At 40.0% G+C, this 21,361-nt stretch overlaps 1 protein-coding gene across 1 annotated transcript; it reads right to left on the bottom strand.

Annotated features, from left to right (window-relative positions):
• Window positions 1–691: 691 nt before the first annotated feature.
• Window positions 692–16,123, bottom strand: ASNS (asparagine synthetase (glutamine-hydrolyzing)). Its single transcript, XM_007944083.2, has 11 exons — window positions 15,875–16,123; window positions 11,275–11,512; window positions 7,980–8,165; window positions 7,605–7,706; window positions 6,410–6,537; window positions 4,841–4,967; window positions 3,685–3,791; window positions 2,886–2,986; window positions 1,749–1,830; window positions 1,505–1,660; window positions 692–901 (listed from the first exon to the last, which is right to left on the bottom strand). Exons 1-11 carry the CDS (start codon window positions 16,121–16,123, stop codon window positions 692–694), a joined length of 1,686 nt encoding a protein of 561 aa, XP_007942274.1.
• Window positions 16,124–21,361: the final 5,238 nt, after the last annotated feature.

Below are 21,361 nucleotides of genomic sequence, written 5' to 3'. Positions count from 1 at the left end.
TGAGTAAAACAAAACCAAAACCAAACTCACTGCTGTCAAGTCAGATCCGACTCATAGCAACCCCTCCTTGGCTTTCCCGGGCAGTAACACTACAGAAGTAGATTGCCCAATCCTCCTTCTTGAGGAGTGGCTGGTGGTTTGGATCGCCAGCCTTCTGGTTAGGTGCTATGCCACCAGAGCTCCTAATCAGTGAGTATTCAAGTAAAAATCTTGGTAGTGAAACATTCCTTGTTAAACGTTCTCTTTCCCCAATTAGATTCAGAATACTTTTACTTTTATCAGAAATGCTTGGTACTGGGTGTTCCTTTAGAATGGGATCAGAAAACTATGGCCCATGGGCCAAATCCCTTGGGGAGTCATGAGCAACCACACTAAGATAAGAGCAAGGACTGGAAGCAGGCCACATCTGCATGAGGCCCAAAAATGTTCTAAAGTAGCCCTGCCAGAAGCTTGCAAACATCACTGCTTTCTCCTTTCCAAGCTCCCCTTCCACCTTATGCTACAGCAAAAGCTGCTCAATTTCCAGCTACCACTCATGAAGGGACTACGAGAGTATAAATGACAACAGCCATACTTTAGATTTAAGTTAAGATTTTTGTTTTACTCCCAAGTAATCTGGGATGGTTGACTCTCATTGCTCACAACCAAATAAGAAGAAACATTTACTTTAACTCTACTGCTGAAAGAGCGCCTAAGATTTGGCAGCTGACTTATAATGGGTCAGCGTGCGGGCAGAAGGGTCGGTGGCATTGATCCACTTGGGCATCCAGTAATGGGTCAGCCAGTCGGCCCGGCCTGGGTAGTGGCGTTCAAAGATCTGACGGTAGTAATAGCCTTCTTTTGTTTTAGGAGTATTGAAGGGAAACTTTTCTGCAGCAGCTGACATCATTGCATCATCAACCTGGAAGAACAAGAGAGTAAGGGCAAAATATTATTTACTATAGACCCAGTGAATCACCCATCACTTAGAAAATATCAAAATACCCATAATATACATAGCTGTAGTGACTTGTAAGAAACGTTCATACGCATATTACCAATACTGCTGGCTCTGACCACCTGGTACCTACTAGGTACTAAAATGTGTTAAAAGGTCAGTGATGATTGGTCAAGTCTCCTTTCTCTCAATACTAGATGCTACTTTATAATCCTTTATGCTACTTAATTCATATGAAAGATGTCTCTCTTACAAGATGTTTCTCTATCCCATGCTGACATGGAAACAAAAGGCACATCAGTACAAGTTACAAATACAACCTGATACCAATGAGCAGTTTTATCTAAAATTGAAGAAAAAAATCTAAATCAAAAAGGATATGCAGTGCCTGTCAGTTTAGATTCTGACTCAGACGTTCCTCGAAATTCAATCAGTGTAAGTATGTTATAGGTATTGTGAACCCCTCCTATAGGCAAAAAATATTCAAACTAGATACCAAATAAAGGGTGATTACAACTCTGCATCCAAATCTTCCTAGTCCTGAACATGTTTTAAAGGATGATATACCTGATAGTCAACATAGTCCTGTAAAATCCTAAACCAGGAATTCTTAACTGAGGTTATTCCATCACTGAAGGCTTCTTTTGGTCGCCAAAGAATCTCTTTAGGTATCAGGTTAGAGTCCTCAAATGTCTCTCTTAGAAGATGTTTCTCTATCCCATGCTGACATGAAAGCAAAAGGCGCGTCAGTGCAAGTTACAAATACAACCTGATACCAAGGAGCAGTTTTGTCTAAAATTGATTTGCTTACCTTTGGAAGTCTCATTTCTGCTGGCAGAGACAAGTAATAGGAAGAAAATCGGTGATCCAGGAACGGGACTCTCAGTTCGAGGCTCAAAGGAGAAAAGAAGAAAATCTAAATCAAAATGGATATGCAGTGCCTGTCAGTTTAGATTCTGACTCAGATGTTCCTCGAAATTCAATCAGTGTAAGTACATTAAGATAATAAAGTCATCGTCTTACAACCCTCCTAACTGACTGCCCTAGAGTTTGATGAATAAAACACGGTCATTCAAAATAGTAATATCTATCTACTCATCTAGGGAATAAAGCTAAAACTCTAGGGGCTTATGGTCTATTACTTTTACTTTCCCTTGTATGAACAGCTAGATGAGTATCTCACAAGGCAGAAATACTCACCCACTAGTGACTGGTAACAATGTACCTCACCTAGACTTTTCTGACTTAAAAGTTTTTTTCTAGATGATACCTACTCTTGTCCTATGAATAAATGTTAGTCCAGTGTTTTACATTACTAAGGAATAATTCATATACAATATGCAGTATAAACCAACATTCTACAATGTTTCATCATCACCTAACTCCTAAATTCTGGTTTGGTCCCCAAATCGATATTTAAATATTTTCTAATCTAAATTTGATACTGTAGAAGCAACTAAGACATTTAATGCTGGTTGTTTATCATCAACTTTTTTCAATTTTCCAACATGACCAACCAAAAAGTGAAACATTAGCCAATCAGAAATGACATCAAAGAAACATGGCTTCTAATAATTGAATCCAAAGTTTTACATCCTCACTGCCCTGTCACCACAGCACCAAACAGGCACGGCAGGTGCTCAACACATGTTCCATGGAAACTTACAATCTTTACTTCTCTTAAAAAAACTAAAATAACTGCAACTGCCTCCCCTTCTGGTTGTTCAGACAGATGGAAACTCACTAAAACCTGTGAATAGAGAATCCTCACTATCACTGTGACAGCACTGAGAATTTAGCTTAATTCTCTTGGGGCTAAGAAAAAAAGCTTCTTTTTCCTATAAAAGTCAAGTCATATTTTGGAACATATGGCCAAAAGAAGAAAAGAAAAAAAAAATCAGCTCTTGAGATTTTTTTGTTACAATCACTTCTTAAAATACTGAGTTACCCATGGGCAGCAGTAGTTCGATCTGCACGGAGAACATCAAATAAATAGAGTTCCTTCAGAAGCCTCTCACTCTCTTCCTCAGCTTTTTCAGCAGAAGGAGCCTATTTTACAAAGAAACAGCTGAAGTTTCAAATACACAAACATTTAGCCTTGGAACATACAAGTTTTTATTTCTCACTCTTACACATATCCCAACTCTAAAAGTAGGCAAGGGAAAAAAAAAAAAAAAAACAGGGAAAGAAAGAAAGGGCTGAATATAGACAAGTAATGCTTTATAAACATGTCTTCTCTCACACCATAAACTGTTAGCTAGAGAACAAGTGAGATCAACACATTGTGCAACAGCCAAAGTTCAAAAGGGGACTGAGAAGTATCAGAAAGGTGATTCTGATGTGTAGCCCATTTTAAAAAATGAAAATGACTGACACTTAAGCCTTCTTTCTCTTCCAAAGAAATATAAAGCAGAGATGATCAGATTTCTCCATATATTTCATAAGACATTAAAAAATATGACTGTCATACTGAAAGGACAATGTTGTGTTGTTGTTATGTGCCATTGAGTCAGACCCGATCCATAGCAACCCCTCCTTGGGTTTCCGAGGCAGTATCACTACAGAAGTAGATTGCCCCATCTTCCTTCCGGGGAGTGGCTGGTGGGTTTGAACCACCAGCCTTCTGGTTAGCAGTCAAGTGCCTTAGCCACTATGCTACCAGAGCTCCCAAACACACAATAGAATATAGCTAAATAATTAACTTTTCCTAACCTAGTACCAGTATCATTCTCTTTCAGAATATTTACCTTGTGAAAATATATGTAACCCTGTGTAAGTTCATCTGAACCTTCTCCAGAGAAGATCACCACGCTATCTGTGTTCTTCCGAATATACTTGGAAATTAAGTACATACCTTTTGAAAAAAAGAGAAATTATTGTTAATGTTACTCCTCCACCAAAAATGCCTTTTATTTGGCTTTTGGAAACAACTTCAAACTTTGCTTTTATACTAGATTTTGTATTAACATAGATTCCAAAATAATGACCTTAAATCTATAGACCATTTATACATACTTAATCCAAAAGCTGTACAATTACAATAAAATAACCCAGAACCATTCCACAATATTATAAGCAGGCTTCAAGTGTACAGCCTTTAGACCAAGAATGTCTTTTATGACATGGACTCTTCCATGACATGGGCACTGAAACTAAAGCAAATGGTGGAAGGAGGATTGGTACCATATAGAAACATTTTTAGTGAAATGAAAAAGCAAAACATCAGACAGAAATCATATTTCACGAAGTGACTCCCAGTGTGCCTGCCTCTCCCCTCCCCTTCTACCTCCTCTCCTTTTTCTGCCTCTGCCACCCCCGAGACAGCAGAACCAAGCCCTCCTCCTCCTCAGCCTATCACCGTGAAGACCATGAGGATGAAGACCTTTATGAGGATCCAGTTCCACTCAATGAACAGTAATGAGCAGTAAATAATCATTATACACCCTTCAGTTAATAAACTTATCCATTGCATGAGTGTCTTTGTATGAAAATCTAGTAAGTATACAGCAAGAACTGTGCTAACGGACTGTTGATGTTATTGGTTAGGCTTCTAGTCAACAGTAGGCTATTAGTAGTTAAGTTGTTGGGGGAGTTGAAAGTTATATGTGGATTTGTGACTGTGCAGGTGGGTCAGTGCCCCTAACCCTTGCATTGTTCAAGGGTCAACATCCAAAACAAGTATTCCTTTTGGAATATTCCAACATAGAAGAACTATTACTGCATTTTATTCAGACTACAGCCCATGAAACTTTATAAACAATTGATAACATAGGGATTTATCTGCATCCATTCTTGATTAGCGTGTTTTAAATTGTTGTTTGAAGTAAGTTTTCAAACCCTTGTGCTCCTTCACGATCAAATAAATAAATAAATAAATATTTTCGCTATTATAAAACACCTTACCTACTGAAGCACGAACTGTTGTAATGTCATAAGTTTCCAAGGAAAATATTACTTCATCCAGGGCCTGAATTCCTTCTTCAGAATTAAAGAGGACCTCATGATGCTCACTCCCAATATGATTTGCTACCTGGTTATATAAAAACATCCATGTTTGTTATCTAAAGAAGAACTACCTTTTAAATAAAACCTGACAGTAGCTCACAAAACTATATAAATTAACAATAAGCCAGTTGCCCTCGAGTCAATGTGTCCCAGGAGACCTATGCTCCACAGGGTTTCCAGTGGCCAACTTCTCAGAAGCAGGTCACAAGACTTTTCTCTAGAGGCACCTCAGAGTGGCCTCGAACTGCTAACCTTTCATCCAGCAGTCGAGTCCGTTAACCATTTGCATCACTCAGGGACTCCCAAATTACAACAAAAAAGGCAAAATAAGGGGGTCTAGTTCTCTAGGTCACCGTTTATAAGCCCCACCTAGCCAGCTTCTCTCACCTCATCTAGCCTCTCTGCCTTCCATTCAACCACCTACAGTTAAATTTCCCATATTTTTCCATCCCAAAGGTTTCAACCTAATAGTCTAGAGGCTCCCAACTAGCCCCGCCCCCACCTATTTTACCAAACCCACCTCATCTCTGTAGTCCAACATGGTCCCAACTCTAAAGCTGTCTCCTTTTGAATATCCCAAAATGCACAATTTTATACCCTGATGTTATTTCTATATAGAATGGCCTCCCCTCATTCTATCTCCTTTGACTACTTTGGGTTCTCTCAGCATTGATCAGTTTGCTTTGGGACTGGTCTCTAGCTCTTACTCATCTGTTCTATGTACATTCTTCCAGAATGGGAACCAGGTCTCCTTCGCAGTGAATAATACAAGGTCTCCTCTGCCTACAGCCCTAAGCATAAAACCCAAAAAACCTATTGCCGCAAGTTAATTCCTATTCATAGTAACCCTATAGGACAGAGTAGAACTATTTCAAGATAGGTTTTTTCCAAGGCTGTAAATATTTATGGAAGCTGACTGCCACATTTTTCTCCTGGGAGCAGTTGGTGGGTTCAAACTGTCATCCTTTTGGTTAGCAGCCAAGCACTTGACTACTGTACCACCAGGGTTCTTCCCTAAGCATTGTGCTTTATAAAAAAAGAATAAAAAATCATTAATAGCTAACATTCACTAAGTACTTAGTACATGCTAGGCTCTATCCTAAGTACTTTATATAAACTATAACATTTTCCACTCAAAATCATCCCACAGTACATACTATTACATTCATTACATAAATAAGGAAATGAGTGGTAGAGTCAGGATTTGAAACCAGCACGTAAGCGCCAAAGCCTGCAAACCACTACACTATACACTTACTTTCAAAATTTTTCAGAGATTTTGTAAGGAAGGCATCAGTCATACATAAAAGTATCTAGAACACAGCCTACCACACAACTGATATTCAAAAGGTATTAATTATAATATATTTAAACAATTACCCAAGGCAACACAGCAGTAGAATTATAGCATTTTATTCTAGTACCAAAGCTGTGTTATCTACATAACAGGCAGAAATGATTTCTTACTTTTCTAGCAGCCTGTAAATCAGGACTGTCTTCCATGCCAATTGCGAATGTCTGAAGAGGATATTGAACTTGGGCCTCTTTTAGCTGCTTCAACAGGGTGGCAGCAACCAGGCTGGAATCCAAACCCCCTATGGACAAAAAAGCAATTGTATGGTTATATGCCTTGCAGAAGATAGGGACAGATAGGATTTGTACTCCTATTAAGCACTGAGATTATATTTTACAATTTAAAATCCCTGGAAGTTTTATAAACTGTACATAAACTTTAATAAGAGAAAAATATAACATTTAACTGTGATAACAGTATCAAGCATATAAATTAGTAAAAGTCAGTACATGGAATTCTAAAGAATGCCTATTGGCTCAGTGTTACATCAATAATACAGCTATAAAACCAAACCAAACCCACTACCATCAAGTTGATTCCAAGCCACAGCAACCTGTTGGGTTTCCAAGGCTGTAAATCTTTACAGAAGTAGATCGTCTCATCTTCCTCCCAAAGAGCAGCCGGTGGATGTGAATCGCCAACCTTCTGGTTAGCAGTCAAATGCCTTACCTGCTGGGTCACCAGAGCGCCTACATAAAAAAAACCAAACTCACTGCCATCGAGTCAATTCCAACTTATAGCGACCTCCTTTGGGTTTCCAAGGTGGTAAATCTTTACAGTAGACTTCCCAGTCTTCTTTCTGCGGAGTGGGTGGTGGGTTTAAACTGCCAACCTTCTGGTTCACAGTCAGCTGCCTTAAGCACTGTGCCACCAGAGCTCCTTGAGCTCCTGTATAGCTACAGCATAACTCTAATTTGTTAAATTAACAGAACCAAGCTGCTCTGACTCACGACAACCACATTTGTGTCAGAGTAGAACTGTGCTCCACAGGATTTTCAAAGGCTGACTGCTTGCAAGTAGGTCACAAGGCTTTTCTTCTGAGGCGTTTTCTAGGTGAACTCAAAGCTCCAGCTGTTCAGTTAGCAGTTGAAGGTGTTAACCATTTATACCACTCAGGAACTCCAGTGTGTTACAGTACTATTAATAATTACGATGTTAAATGCAGCTTATAGAAAACAAACTTCTCATCCCATAATGAAGGAATGGTAAATCTTACAGAAATATTTTAGTCAAAACCTCAGGGTAGTTACAAATCTTTTAAGTTAAACAACACACCAAATATAATTGGGTTTTAAATTCTGACTTCACCTGATAAAAGGCAGCCAATCCTTCTGTCTGTCATCAAACGTTTCTTAATAGCATTGTTAAAAAGGATCCGGAGGTTGCTCTTGACGGTTTCTATCTCAAAACCTATAAACACATAATAACACTTTATACATAAAGTAAATGCAAGTGATCCAGACAAGCTTGGGTTGAATTATTAGTTGAAATGAGGTACACAGTCTTCTGCATCTATCATGATGGCATATCCTCAAAAGTGGCGTCCACTCAATAGTGAATCGCCAAATCTCCAAACTAAATAGGAAGCAAGTCTTCAAACTTAAATCACTCAGGTAACATGAGAGGAAACTTTTTCTCTTTGGGGGACAGGGCTGGGGACGGGGTGGGTGTTTGCTCTAGTACCTGAGAATAGTTTCTCCACACTGTCATAGAGGGCATGCAGGGGTTCATCTCTACACTGATGATACTTGACCATTTCCACAGATGCAACTTTGCCACTGGGCTTTAAATCCAACACTTCGTAGTGTCCCGGAAGAAAAGGCTCCACTTTCAAAAATGGAGTTGCGGAGTGTTTTAAGTTAACAAGACCTACAAATCATTAACATGTGGCTGTTAGTTGCTGCCGAGTTGACGCAGTCATAAAGATAAATTCTTTCAAGTTAGAATAACATTTTCTAATAACTTTCATCACCAATTCATGTCCTCTAAATTCATATACACATATATATATTTAATACAAATACATGTCCATTATATAAGCAAAACAGGAAAAAATTTATACACTCCAAACCCTATCATCTACTTACTAGAGAGTAATAATGGCATAGAGACATACAGCAAAATTACAGTGACTTCAAGTAATTCAAAGAAATAGAAAATTCTCCAGTGTTCAGTTTCTTCTATCTAGAATTTCTGATGAAGAAAGTTTATTTTGTATAATACACAAACATATAGAAAAACATATAAAATACATTGGTACAGCAGAGATAGACTTGAAACTTAATGTTATGATGCCCTGGCAGCCATTTCTTGATCATCACTGAGGTATTTAAGAAAACAGTCAGGGGGAAAAAATGCAGATGAGAATGTTAAATTCTCACAGAATCTAGGCTTTCTGGAGTCACTGAGACTGAGACTGGATGAACCCCTGAAACTATTGTTCTGAGATAATCTTTATACCTTAAACCAAAAATATTCCCTGAAGTCTTCTTTAAACCAAACAATAAAAACGAAAACCAAACCTACTGCCAGCAAGCCAATTTTGACTCGCAGCGACCCCATAGCACAGAGTAGAACTGCCCCATTTTTCTCCCATGGAGTGGTTTGAACCACTGACATTTTGGTTAGCAGCCCAGTGCTTTAACCATAGCACCACCCGAGCTCCATAAACCAAACAACAGTTAATTAGTCAAGAATATCTGCACTGAGCGTTGTGCTCTTTTAAAGACTATATGGGATGATATTGACAATAGCAACTTGCAAGGTTAGATAAGATGCTTGGGGGCAGTGAGTTTATGTTAATGGGGGAGGAACAATTCAGAAAAGGAGGGCGAGAATGGTTGCACAACTTGAAGAATGTAATCAATGTTACTGAATTGTACATGCAGAAATTGCTGAATTGGTGTATGTTTTGCTATGTGTATTTTCCATTAAAAAAAAAAAACCAGCAATGATTCCCAGTTCTTTTAACAAGCAAAACAATCCACTGTTTGGGCACTTTAAAGTCTGATATGAAGAAGCATCTATCCCTTAATTACTTTCTATACAAAAAAAAACAAAAAAACCCTAAACTCACTGCCATGCAGTCGGATCCGACTCAGTGACCCCTCCTTGGGTTTCTGAATCAGTATCACTACGGAAGTAGATTGCCCAACCTTCCTTCTGAGGAGTGGCTGGTGGGTTTGAACTGCCAGCCTTCTGGTTAGCAGTCAAATGCCTTAGGCACTACACATCACCAGCGCTCCCTTTTATATACCGTATCTAAATAAAACAATTTAAATTTTCTGAATAAATCCTCATACAGAAAAAGATGTAACCAAACTGGCATCACCCTGATCATTAGTACAAAATCAAATAGTAACAGCCTATATATACTGAATACTCATTACAATTTACAATTCACAGCTACTTACAAACCGAGTATTCTACTGTGAAGTGCTGAATTCAAACATCAGACAAACTAGTGAAACTCAAGTGAGCTCTCAACCCATCAGGTGATGGGAAGTGATTAAAAGGCTTTAGGCAGGGAGGCCCATGGTCAGATGAGTTTTTGATAGGCTATTCTTAAAGTGAAAGAAGGGTAACAGTTGCAGTACCCTAAATAAGAACATTTGGTCTGCCAAAAGACTGTTAAAGACACAGAAACCAAAACAGAGTCAAGAAATCCAAAGGGGACACAGAGGAAGTAAGGAAAATCTGCTTTTCTCGTGTGTTTTTTGCCAGGCTTCCCTGACAGTACTTTGGGTAACTGGCATACACCCTTCTTCTCTGTCATTTGATCACATTAGAAATGCTGAAAATGGACCAACGCAGGCACCTGTTAGCACCCACAGTGACTAGTGTCATGAGGACCCTTTTATGAAATTCATTACCTTTCCTTCAGACAATATCAAGTCAGAAAACTGAGTAAGATTTAAGGAAGATTTTAGGATACTAATGCTGTTGAGACAATAGTTAAAAGAAAAACGTCTTCTTCACGTTTACAGTTAAAAAAAAAAACCTAAATAAATATTGTGTTGTAACTGTGGGACAGTATTAAGTGCAGTAATTGCACGGCCAACGTTACTATTGCAATATGCCAAAGGAAAATTTGAAAATATACAAGAGATCAGACCAGATGCAGAGCATATCAACACAACAACAAAAATGATGTTACTATGGATTCATCCTTCAGGATTTTAAGTACTTAAAAGGCTCAGCAACTCTATTCCTGTGTATACACCCTAAAGAACTGAGGTAGGAATACAAACAGGTATTTGTACACCAATGTTTATTGCAACTTTATTCACAATGGCTAAAAGGAAATGACAATTGAAATATCCATCACAGATAAAGGGAAAAACAAAATCACTGTATATATCTACAATGGAATATAATTCAGACACAAAGACAAATGAAGTTCTGATACATGCTGTGACACAGATGAACCCTGAAAACATACTGAGTGAAGTAAATCAAACACAAATGGACAAATTTATATGAAATATCTAGAACAGACAAATGCATAGAAACAGAAAGTGGTTACCAGTGGTTAGTGGTTACCATGGACTAAGAGAGAGGGAAATGGGGAATTATTACTTAATGGGTATAGAGTTTCTGTTTGAGGTAATGAAAATGTTTTGAAATCAAATAGTGGGATGGTTACACAACATTTTGTGTGTAATTAATCCTGCTGGAATGTATACTAGAAAATGGTTAAAATGGCGTATTTTATGATGTGTATATTTTATCACAATAGAAAAGAAAAGCTTGTCAAAAAAATAATTTGGCAGATGTATTTGGAGCTAAGAGTTAATAGAAATAATAAAAATTTTAAAACATTTTAAAAAATAAATAAATAAACCTCATAGTACCCATGACTCACCTAAAGTCACCTATAAAAATTTGGACTATGCCCTAAGGGATTTATAAATATGATTTAGAAGAAAATACAAAACCAGGACAATAACGAAAAGCTACAGAAAAGTTCTATCATTACCTTTAGCTTCTGAACACACAGCCAAAAATCCATCTTCTGTCATGGCTTTAAACAAAGGTCTGACTCCATAGGTATCTCTGCCCAGGAACACTTTCTTATTGGCAGTATCCAGCAAAATAAAAGCAAACACGCCATCCAACAGACAGACAGTTTGCTCAATTCCACCTTTGTTATAAAGATGAAGGATTATCTCACCATCTACTTTGGTCTGGTAATCAAATCCAAACTGGCGTTGCATCTTAAGGAAACAGAAGCAAAATAAAAATATTGGAATCCTTGTGTAGTCACTAATAATTGTTTATTGCAAAGATGCCTCAATATCTCATTCCATGATCATTTCATACACTTTAGTGAATCAGGGTAACCATGGCATTATCAAAATATAGCCTGTTGGAACTCACTTAGAATTCTTTACAACATAAATCTAAACCTGTGACAATTTCAGCTGCGTTATGATAAACAGAATGAAGAAGCAATGTACCAGAAAAGTAGAGTGGACGTATGGGTATTTATATTATACACATATCACATATAGAACCCCTGTGTGTACATGTGTATATGTGTGTGATAGTTAAGGTTGTATGTCAACTTGGCTGGGCCATGGTTTTGAGTGGTTTGACAGCTGGACAGAGATATCCCCCATGATGATATTATTGTTATGTGCTATTGAGTCAGATTTAACTCACAGTGACCCCTCCTTGGGTTTCTGAGGTGGTATCACTATGGAAGTAGATTGCCCAATGTTCCTTCTGAGGATGATATTATAATGACCTCCATAGTGGAATCTGTTGGGCATCTAATCAGTTGGGGAGGAGTTGCCTTTAGGGTGTGGCCTGCTTCCAGCATATATGGCAAAGCTTTGAGAAAGGTCTCTAGCTTTCTGGCACATTTTGGGCCATGTTGCGTGCTGATCTTGGGTTTGTTCCTGCTAATCTTGGGATTACCATTTTACCTGCCAATCTTGGGTTCGTGAGCCTCAGCAGCCAGCAGCTGCATGAGTCAGAAGCCTCTACTCCAGTGGGCCTGGAATGAGAGGCAGAGCTGAAGCCCAAGGTTGAGGGGCCTTTACTCAGCCCCTAGAGCTGGACTCTGAATTTGGACTTCTAGCCTCCTAAATGTAAGAGAATAAATTCCTGTTGGTTAATGCTATCTATTTGTAGTATTTCTGTTATAGCAGCACTAGAGAATTAAGATAGTTAAGATGATAGGTTGCCCAGCTGCCATGAGACAATAATGTATCTTCTCCAACTATTTAACTTTTAGTTTGGGGATACAGTACTGGCTGAGGTTCTTCCAGTTCAACCTTAAAGACCTACCTATAAAGCAAAAGGACAAACACTCTGCTACCATTCCCTAACAAATAAAATGAAGCTGCTGCCCCCAGAGAGACTACAACATGCAGTTCCTCTACCCTGCAGTGGCATTAAAGCTGGTTCTCATTGAGAGACAAACTGACAGTGGTTTATTAGTCCATGTATCCTAACGGAATAACAAAGAAACCATCACTGCCACAGTACGCAGAGTGAGAGGCTGTGACTGAGTTATGTCTGAATTCTGTGGCTGGCCATCACCACTGGCAAACTGTGAGAGGGAAACCCCTCAGGTGTTTCTCTTTCTTTGTACTATTACATTTTTGGCTGACAATGGAGAGAGAAGACATTAACAAACCCAGATGATAATCCTGGATAAATTTAAATATTTAAAACATTTTTTTAAAATTGCAAAAGGGGCTTTCTATATATACATATATACGGATAAATATATACATATACATATGTGTGTGTATATACACATATAATGTATATATACACACACACACATAAGTATAATGACACACGAACAAGCTTCCTATCTAGCTCACTCCATAATTAGCCTAAAAGTACACTCCGAATTGTCAGAAAATGGATTCTGGCTGTCTCCAGTGACTTATGAGGCCATCTCCTGGTCACATGCTCTGAGAGAATATCAGGGATGACGCTGTCAATAGCAGGTGGAGTTTGGAAACAGTCTTCTGCTGACCCTTCTTGGCTGAAGTATCTGGAGGGTTGTTGTTGTTATGTGCCGTTGAGTCGGACCCAACTCATAGTGACGCCTTCTTGGGTTTCCAAGGCGGTATCACTCTGGAAGTTGCTTGCCCAACCTTCCTTCCGAGGACTGACTGGTGGGTTTGAACCACCAGCCTTCTGGTTAGCTGTCAAGTGCCTCAGGCACTATGCCACCAGAACTATCTGGAGGGTAAATGACCCTAAAGCACTTTAGGACATTAGCAAGGAACAGCTTTCTAAATCTACTCCCATCCCCCCCCCCTTCTTTCCCACCTCTCTATGGCCTAGGCTTTGCAAAAGAGGAAAGTGATTAATGATTTCTATGCTCTCCAAAAGCCACACCTCAGTGCTGCCCTTGGATTAAAAACCCTGTATCTTGATGCAGCCCTGAAATCACACTGGCATTAGACTTGTCTGTTGCAAGAAAAAGGCCTCTCTTGGCCCAGCCTTTACTCAGATTCCTCTTCTCCTAGATTTTACTCCCTCTACTCTCAGCACATCTCTCTGCCTGTACTTAATTATTGTCAGTGTTTTATTTTCATAAAAAAAAAATGAGTTTAGGCATTCCTACTCTAGAATATTTCACTTAAGTCTAAAATACACTTAATTCTACTTTTTAGATAGATTTCTACCTGCTGAAAGAGCAAAAGCCTGGATGCTTGGGAGAAGCAATGGAACTTACTCGCTTTCTAAAATATGACAAATTTTGCCAATTTAGAATAGAAATATTTTTAAAGTATTTAACTTTGTATAGTTTTTTTATTATTTTTTTAAACAAAATTGCCTAGGGCAGTAATGTCATTCAAGTAAAAAGTTATTTCCTTTCTGAAAAACAGGCTTATAGCTCCAGAATACAACCTAACATTCTCATGTATGTGTTGTCAATATATTGGCAGGTTCTTATCAAATTCAGCTTTCCAGGATCAGAATTTCTGCCCTCTCACCCAATCTCATTCTAACAGTAAGCTTTTACCAGATTAGAAAGCTGCTCTGACTGCTAACCAGAAGGCTGGCTGTTCAAATCCACCAGCCACTCCCCGGAAGGAAGGTTGGGCAATCTACTTCCATAGTGGTATCGCCTTGGAAACCCAAGGAAGAATCGCTATGAGTCAGATCCTGCTCAATGGCAGTGGGTTTGGTTTTGGTTTTTTACAAATTCTACTTCTTGCATTCCACTGCACTGGGCCACCTTTGTGCCCTTTGGCTATGATTAAGGGACACATGCAATAGTAATAAATATCTCAGTGGCAGTATTATGTAAAAGCTATAATTATGATATTCTCCAAACTAAAATTGTATTGCTGCCTTAAAATCCTCAAAAACCCATTGGTCTTAGACTATTTAACACCTTATCATGGCTTCTAAATCCTGGTTAATCTGGTCCTGCCAACTTTTTTAACCCCTCTCCCTCCTAACTCTCCCTCAGTCATTACACTACAATCCCTGGGCTCCTTCCACCCCAGGGCTTCTGTACATGCTCTTCCCAGCCCTGAGGGCTGATCCATGCCCATTAGGTCTCAGTTCAAGTGTCACTTCCTCAAGAAACCTTCCTGAAAATGGACCTTCCATTTTCATCAGCCCCACATTCATTTTTTCAGCAAACTCAAACTCACTGCTATGGAGTCAATGTTAACTCACAGTGACCCCTTTGGGTTTCCAAAGCAGCAAATCTTTACGGAAATAGATTGCCCACAGTCTTCCTTCTGCAGAGTGGCTGGTAGGTTTGAACCATGAACCTTCTAGTTAGCAGTCAAATGCTTTAGGCACTGTGCCACCAGAGCTCCCTATTAATGATTTCAGGACACCTATTATAATGAGCTCTAATGGTGTAGTACCTAAGGCATTTGACTGCTAACCAGAATGGAGGTTCAAACCCACCAGCCACTCCTCAGAAGGAAGATTGGGCGATCTTCTTCTGTAGAGATACTGCTTCAGAAACCCAAGGAGGGGTCGCTATGAGTCGGAAACCACTCAATGGCAATGAGTTTGGGGTTTTATTACAATGTTTAAAAGGAGCACTAGCAGTATAATGGGCAAGACATTTGGCTGCTAACCAGAAGGTCGGTAGTTCAAACCCCTCTCCTTGGGAGGAAGATGAGACAATCTACTTCCACAAAGATTTACAGCCTTGGAAACCCAATGGGGGTTGCCGTGAGTCAAAACTGATTTGATAGCAGTGGGTTTTTTTTTTTTTTAAGTTTTATTATAATGTTTGAGGATTTTTTTTGTCTGCTTCCTAACAGAATAAGCTCACCAGACTGCAGACTTGCCTTATTTATCACTATAACAACATATAAATTAATAATACACACAAAAAAAAATTCTATTAGGAATCAAAGAACTGGAATCCTAGTCCCCATTTTTATCACCTTTTTTATGTGTCTAAGACATTTTACCTCTGGAAGCATCGGTGTCCTATTTATACTATTGGAGCTAATGAATATGCAAAGTGCTCTGAAAACGTAAAAACATCATACAAAACACAGAAAGTTATTCTAACCAAGCAGTCCAAGGTGTAATCACATCCAGGTATTTTCTGGTCTCATTTTGTTTACCTCCTTGTGGTTGTAAATTTCACCATTGTAACAGAGCCACAAATATGGGTATTTCTTCAGTCGAATTGGCTGCATTCCAAACAGTTGGTCAACCACTGCCAACCGATGAAATCCAAAGCAGCAGTTGGTGTATCCATTGACATTCTCAAAACGAAATGCATCTGGACCCCTGTGTGCAATCTTCATAGCACTCAGACATTGAACAGAGAGGCACTCATCACTACCAAAGAGGGCCCAAATGCCACACATGGTGGGGCGCAGCCACAAGGCTCTCTGTGGAGAAAAAAGCAGGGCCAATCAAATATTCAATATCATTTCCAAGTCTGCATTAAATCTGTGTCCAGAAACTTGCATAAACCACTTCAAAGACTGAAATATAACCCATTTTACTTACAGCAATTTTCCATTAAGTTGGAGGCACACAGGTTTAGAGAATAATTCAATTTACTTACAGGCATTCAGAAAAGACAGATGACCTTTACATCTAGCCAAATGCAACAGCTTAGCATCCAGCCAAAGCCTGTACCTCTCCCACCTTAGGATGTGGTGAGAAAGCTAGAAGCATCCAGACCCTACTCTGTCCCCATAGTGTAGGTTTGCTCTCAAGATACAGAACACATGCAGACTGGCTCCAAACCAGCCCCTGAATTACTGGTCAGATAAAAGGCTGGTGGAAGCCCGAGACTACGGCCCTGGGTTATCCTTCTGGCCTGGAAATGGACTCACTTCTGTGGATTGGCTCTCAGCCCAACAGTAGAAAGACCTACAAGCAGATCACCTGCCCCAGGGAGCTGGACCCACCTACCCCAGGGAGATGTACCCCTTATATCAATCAGCCATGAAGACATCAGAGGGACAGCAATCACAGCCATGGAAACCTGGACAGACAGGAATGCATAGATAAGAGCCCAGGGAGGGGGCAGTCACAGGGAGGAGACGGGAAGAGAGTTTTTTATGGTTGGGGATTGTAACCGGGGCTGTGAAGTGAAATATTCATGAACTGTTGAGGGTCAAACAAATCTGCTTTATAAATGTGCACCCAAAGCACAATAAATAAAGTGGATGATGGGGGCGGGGGGGGGCGGGGAATAATGTTCTGTTGCTTTTAGGTGCCACTGAGTTGATTTTAGACTCACAGAGACCTCCCTCCCCCCACTCCTGCCACGACAGACCAGAACTGCTCCATATGATTTTCTAGGAGAGTCATTATGGGAACAGATGGCCAGGTCTTTTTCCCACAGAGCCAGTAGGTAGCTTTGAACTGCCAACCTTTCCGTTAGAAGCTGAGCACTTAACCACTGCACCACTAGAGCGCCTCAAAATGTCCTCAATGACAAAAAAAGTTCATAAATATTTTTTGAGACAAATATTTTTGTCTCAAAGCTGCCTTGGCCAATAAGAAAGCAAAGTAGAAGGAAAATATATAGCAACAACACCCCTGAAAAACAGGTTGGCTCATCCCTTTAAGCCAGGGAATAAATAATTCCTACAAAAGCTTATTATTTCTTATTTCTTAACTTCAAATTCTCAGCTGTGAAATAAAGGACCTTTTTCATTTGGATGCTCAAACAGCAATTCTTCCAAAATGTCTATAACTTGGAAAATAACTATTTTTATATTTTAAAAAACATAAACTTACAGCAGATGCCCAGATTTGGGACAAAAACCCTACAAAGAAAAAAAAATATATATATATATTCAAACTAAATCAACAACTGTGAGCAAGCTTGAGCAATCATTCTAAGGACTTTGTATTATTCTTTTGTGTCTGTATGAATCAAAGCTTTACTTAGCCTTTAAATAAAACCAGATCAAATTACAGGCAGTCCCCAGATTACAAATGAGTTCATATCTAACATTAGTCAAATGTTTATCTTAGTATATAGTGTACATTCTCTGTATAAAAAACATTAAAGAAATACTTCCAGATACACTAAAACATCTTTAACATAATACAGTAATAATAATAATGTTTTGATGCATGTCACAAAGTAGAACCCATTTGTTATTATAAATCATTGTACGTACCTTGAATTTTTAATAGACTTTTCAGGAGTTGGTTCATAACTACGGATTTATGTAAATTGTAATCCTGGACTAGGAGCTCTGGTGGCATAGTGTGTAAGGCATTTGACTACTAATCAGAAGTATGGCGGTTCAAACCCACCAGCCACTCCTCGGAAGGAAGACTGGGCAATCTACTTCTGTAGAGGTATCTCCTTGGAAACCCAGGGAAGGGTGGCTCTGAGTCAGAACCAACAGAATCAACTCAACGGCAGTGAGTTTGGTTTGGTTTTTTAATTCTGGACTACCTGTAATGGAACATGGTATTAACTCAAGCAACTTGGAAATGAAGAATCACATGTTCTATACAGTCCCTTCTATACACTAGCCAAATAGTCTATAATGAAATTCTTACTTTGACAGTTAGTGGTTAAATGCATCAAGAATGTAAGAGAGATGACTACTAATAAATCACCTAACATTGACTCTATACCATGTAAAAGTGAGTTAGGAAAGTGAGAGAAGATATAAATTATCTTACCATTATGAAAATGTCCTATTGCAAAATGACCAGAATTACCGGTCAGATAAAAGGCTGGTGGAAGCCCAAGACTATGGCCCTGAGTTATCCTTCTGGCCTGGAAATGGACTCACTTCTGTGGACTGGCTCTCAGCCCAAGAGTAGAAAGACCTACAAGTAGATCACCTACCCCAGGGAGCTGCACCCTTTTGAAAATCATGCTTAGTCATCAGTGAATCATTTACCTAAGTCTTCTTAATGCTGCTTAGTTGAATCCCAGTATTAAGCCTGTTAAAGGAAAGCACACACTAACCACTATAATTGGAGGAACAAGAGCTTTTGTGAAGCATACTTAATTCTTCAGCAGCGAAAAGCAAGTTATAGGTATAACCTATGAGTTTTATCGCAATCAGTCCTATTAGAAGGCAAAAGTCCTACTTTCAATGCTTTTTCCTTCTGCTGGTGCCTGTTCCCGGTAATGTTCCTATTTCCTCATAAACATTTAGATCAGTGCCGTTCAACTGAAATGCGTGAGCCACATGTAATTTTAAATATTCTAGCACCTGTATTAAAATAAGTGAAATTAATTTTAAATATATTTAATTCAATATACTCAAAATAGTATCAGTTCAACATGTAATCAATATAAAAAGGCATTAATAAGATATCTATCATTGCTTTTCCCTCCTAAATCTTCAAATCCAGTGTATGTTACACTGACAGCACATTTCAATTCAGACTAGCCTCATTTCAAGCGCTCAACAGTCCTATGTGGCTTGTGGTTATATTGGACAGCACCGCTTCAGTGCTTTTAATTTCTATTCGATTTACCAACTATTTGAATTTTACTATATCACCTTATTTTTACATTAAGATCTCAGGATCAACTCCTGACAGTTTCAAGACCTGTTGTTGTTGCTATGTGCCATCGAGTCGGACCAGACTCATAGCCACTCTTCCTTGGGTTTCCCAGGCAGTATCACTTCGGAAGTACATTGCCTAACCTTCCTTCAGAGGAGTGGCTGGTGGGTTTGAACCGCCAGCCTTATGGTTAGCAGTCAAGTGTCTTAGGCACTATGCTTCAAGACCTAGTATTTCTAATTATTCTTACAGCAAAGCAATCAATGAAAAAAGAATTATCAATGCTTTTAAACTGCTAATCAAGCAGTCAGGGAAAGAGACAAGTGAAGAAATGATGCAGATCTATAGCCGAAAAGAAAACTGTTTCTTTATTCAAAACACAGGCATACATCAGAGATATTGAGTTTAGTTTCAGATCATTGCAATAAAGTGAATATTGCAATAAAGCGAATTATGTGAATTTTGTTTTGGTTTCCCAGTGTATATAAAAATTATGTTTACACTATACTTTAGTCTATTTACTGTGCATTAGCATTATGAAAACGTTTGAAATATTGTACTAATTACCAAAATGTAACACAAAGACACGGAGTACATGCTATTGGAAAAATGGAGCCCATAGACATGTTCACAGAGTTGCCACAAACCTTCTACTGCCAAAACACGCAGTGTCTGCGAAGCACAATAAAGTGAAGTTGTTGTTGTTATGTGCCGTTGAGTCTGACCCGACTCATAGCGACCCCTCCTTGGGTTTCCGAGGCAGTATCGCTACGGAAGTAGATTGCCCCATCTTCCTCCGGAGGAGTGGCTGGTGCTAACCAGCCTTCTGGTTAGAGGTCAAGTGCCTTAGGCACTACGCTACCAGAGCTCCCAATAAAGTGAAGAGTAGCATTAATCTGACCTAGCCATACTGAACAGCTAGCCTTTTTCCGCACCCTTCTCGCAGCAAGTCACCGGTTGAGTCTTGCACTCTACAAAGGCTGGAGAAGGATGAGGGCGGGGATACCAGGGCAGGTACAGCAGACGCTGAGGCAATGACTGATGCGGGCGATCCTACCTTCCAAAAGAACAGGGCAACCTGACAGCGCAGCCCCGGGACCCTACACTATGTTCCGACCCCTCCACAGCAGAACGGCTGAACCGCGAGAATTTCCACAGGTTTCAACGTAATACCGTAAAAAAAAAAAAAATAAATAAATAAATAAAATAATAATAATACTTATAAGGGCCAAGCTAGGTTGTCGCGGCCTTTTCCTCCCGGAGCGATCCCACCTCGTGTCGCCACGGTAAACACATCCGGGAGCGCCGGCTGCCAGCCCCCTCTGCGGACCTCCCAGCCGATCGCTGGCTCTTGGATCGCTCAGGGGGCCGTGACAGAGGCCTTTCTTCTCCAGCTTGCTTCCAGATGCTTAACATGCGGAAGGCGCATGCCCTCGCATCTCTGCCGGCCCAGGGCCTCAGCATCTCCATGGTGCTCGCGGCTGCCCCTGCCCACCTCTGCACCTGGCCTTGGCGTATCCTCCCAGCCCCCTCTCCAGTCCCGGGCGCAGCCGGGGTACCCTGGCAGACGGTTTTCCGACTTACCTGAACGCTAGCGGCACGCAACGCGCGATGGGGTGAGTGAGGCGCCCGCCCTCCTCCCAGTTTATATCCGCCTGGATCCTGTAACTCGTGAGAGAAGTTTCATCATGTCTGCGAGCACCAACCAGCGCGCTGCTCCCGGGACTGAGCGGGGCGGGGCTGGGACCCGCACGGGGCGGGACCGAGGAGAGGACCAAGAGGGGCGGAGGATAGGGATTTGCAGGTACAGTTTGGTTTCCAGCTCCCAAAGGATTAAGTATGTCTGCTTACGGATCGCGTCAGCGGTCTGGCCAGGTGCCCCACTGCACCAGGGTAACCGTATCCGCTGTTCTGACAATTAAGAGCATTCTGCACTTGGTTTGTTATTATGGAAGTCATCACCAGTTTTGTTTGTAGTTCCCATTGCAGCTGATTTCCCCCATACCTTTAATAGCAAAGGCTTTAGGGGTACTCTAGGTCCCCTGTATGCCTAAGAATACCTGATATGTAGATGTGGATACAGATATTTGCTAAATTAATTA

This window comes from Orycteropus afer, unplaced genomic scaffold, assembly GCF_000298275.1.
Source record: "Orycteropus afer afer isolate SDZICR_OR568_19922 unplaced genomic scaffold, OryAfe1.0 scaffold00119, whole genome shotgun sequence".
NCBI classification, from domain to species: Eukaryota; Metazoa; Chordata; class Mammalia; order Tubulidentata; family Orycteropodidae; genus Orycteropus; species Orycteropus afer.
The sequence above is the reverse complement of the archived record's forward strand: the minus strand, read 5'-3'. Positions and strand labels throughout refer to the sequence as shown.

Coding starts and splice junctions, on each gene's coding strand:
- ASNS (XM_007944083.2), bottom strand. CDS start 16,123: ATGTGTGGCATTTGGGCCCTCTTTGGTAGTGATGAGTGCCTCTCTGTT. Junction 11,513..15,874: donor AAATTTACAACCACAAGGAG/GTAAACAAAATG, acceptor TGTTTCCTTAAG/ATGCAACGCCAGTTTGGATT. Junction 8,166..11,274: donor TGTGTGTTCAGAAGCTAAAG/GTAATGATAGAA, acceptor AATGATTTGTAG/GTCTTGTTAACTTAAAACAC.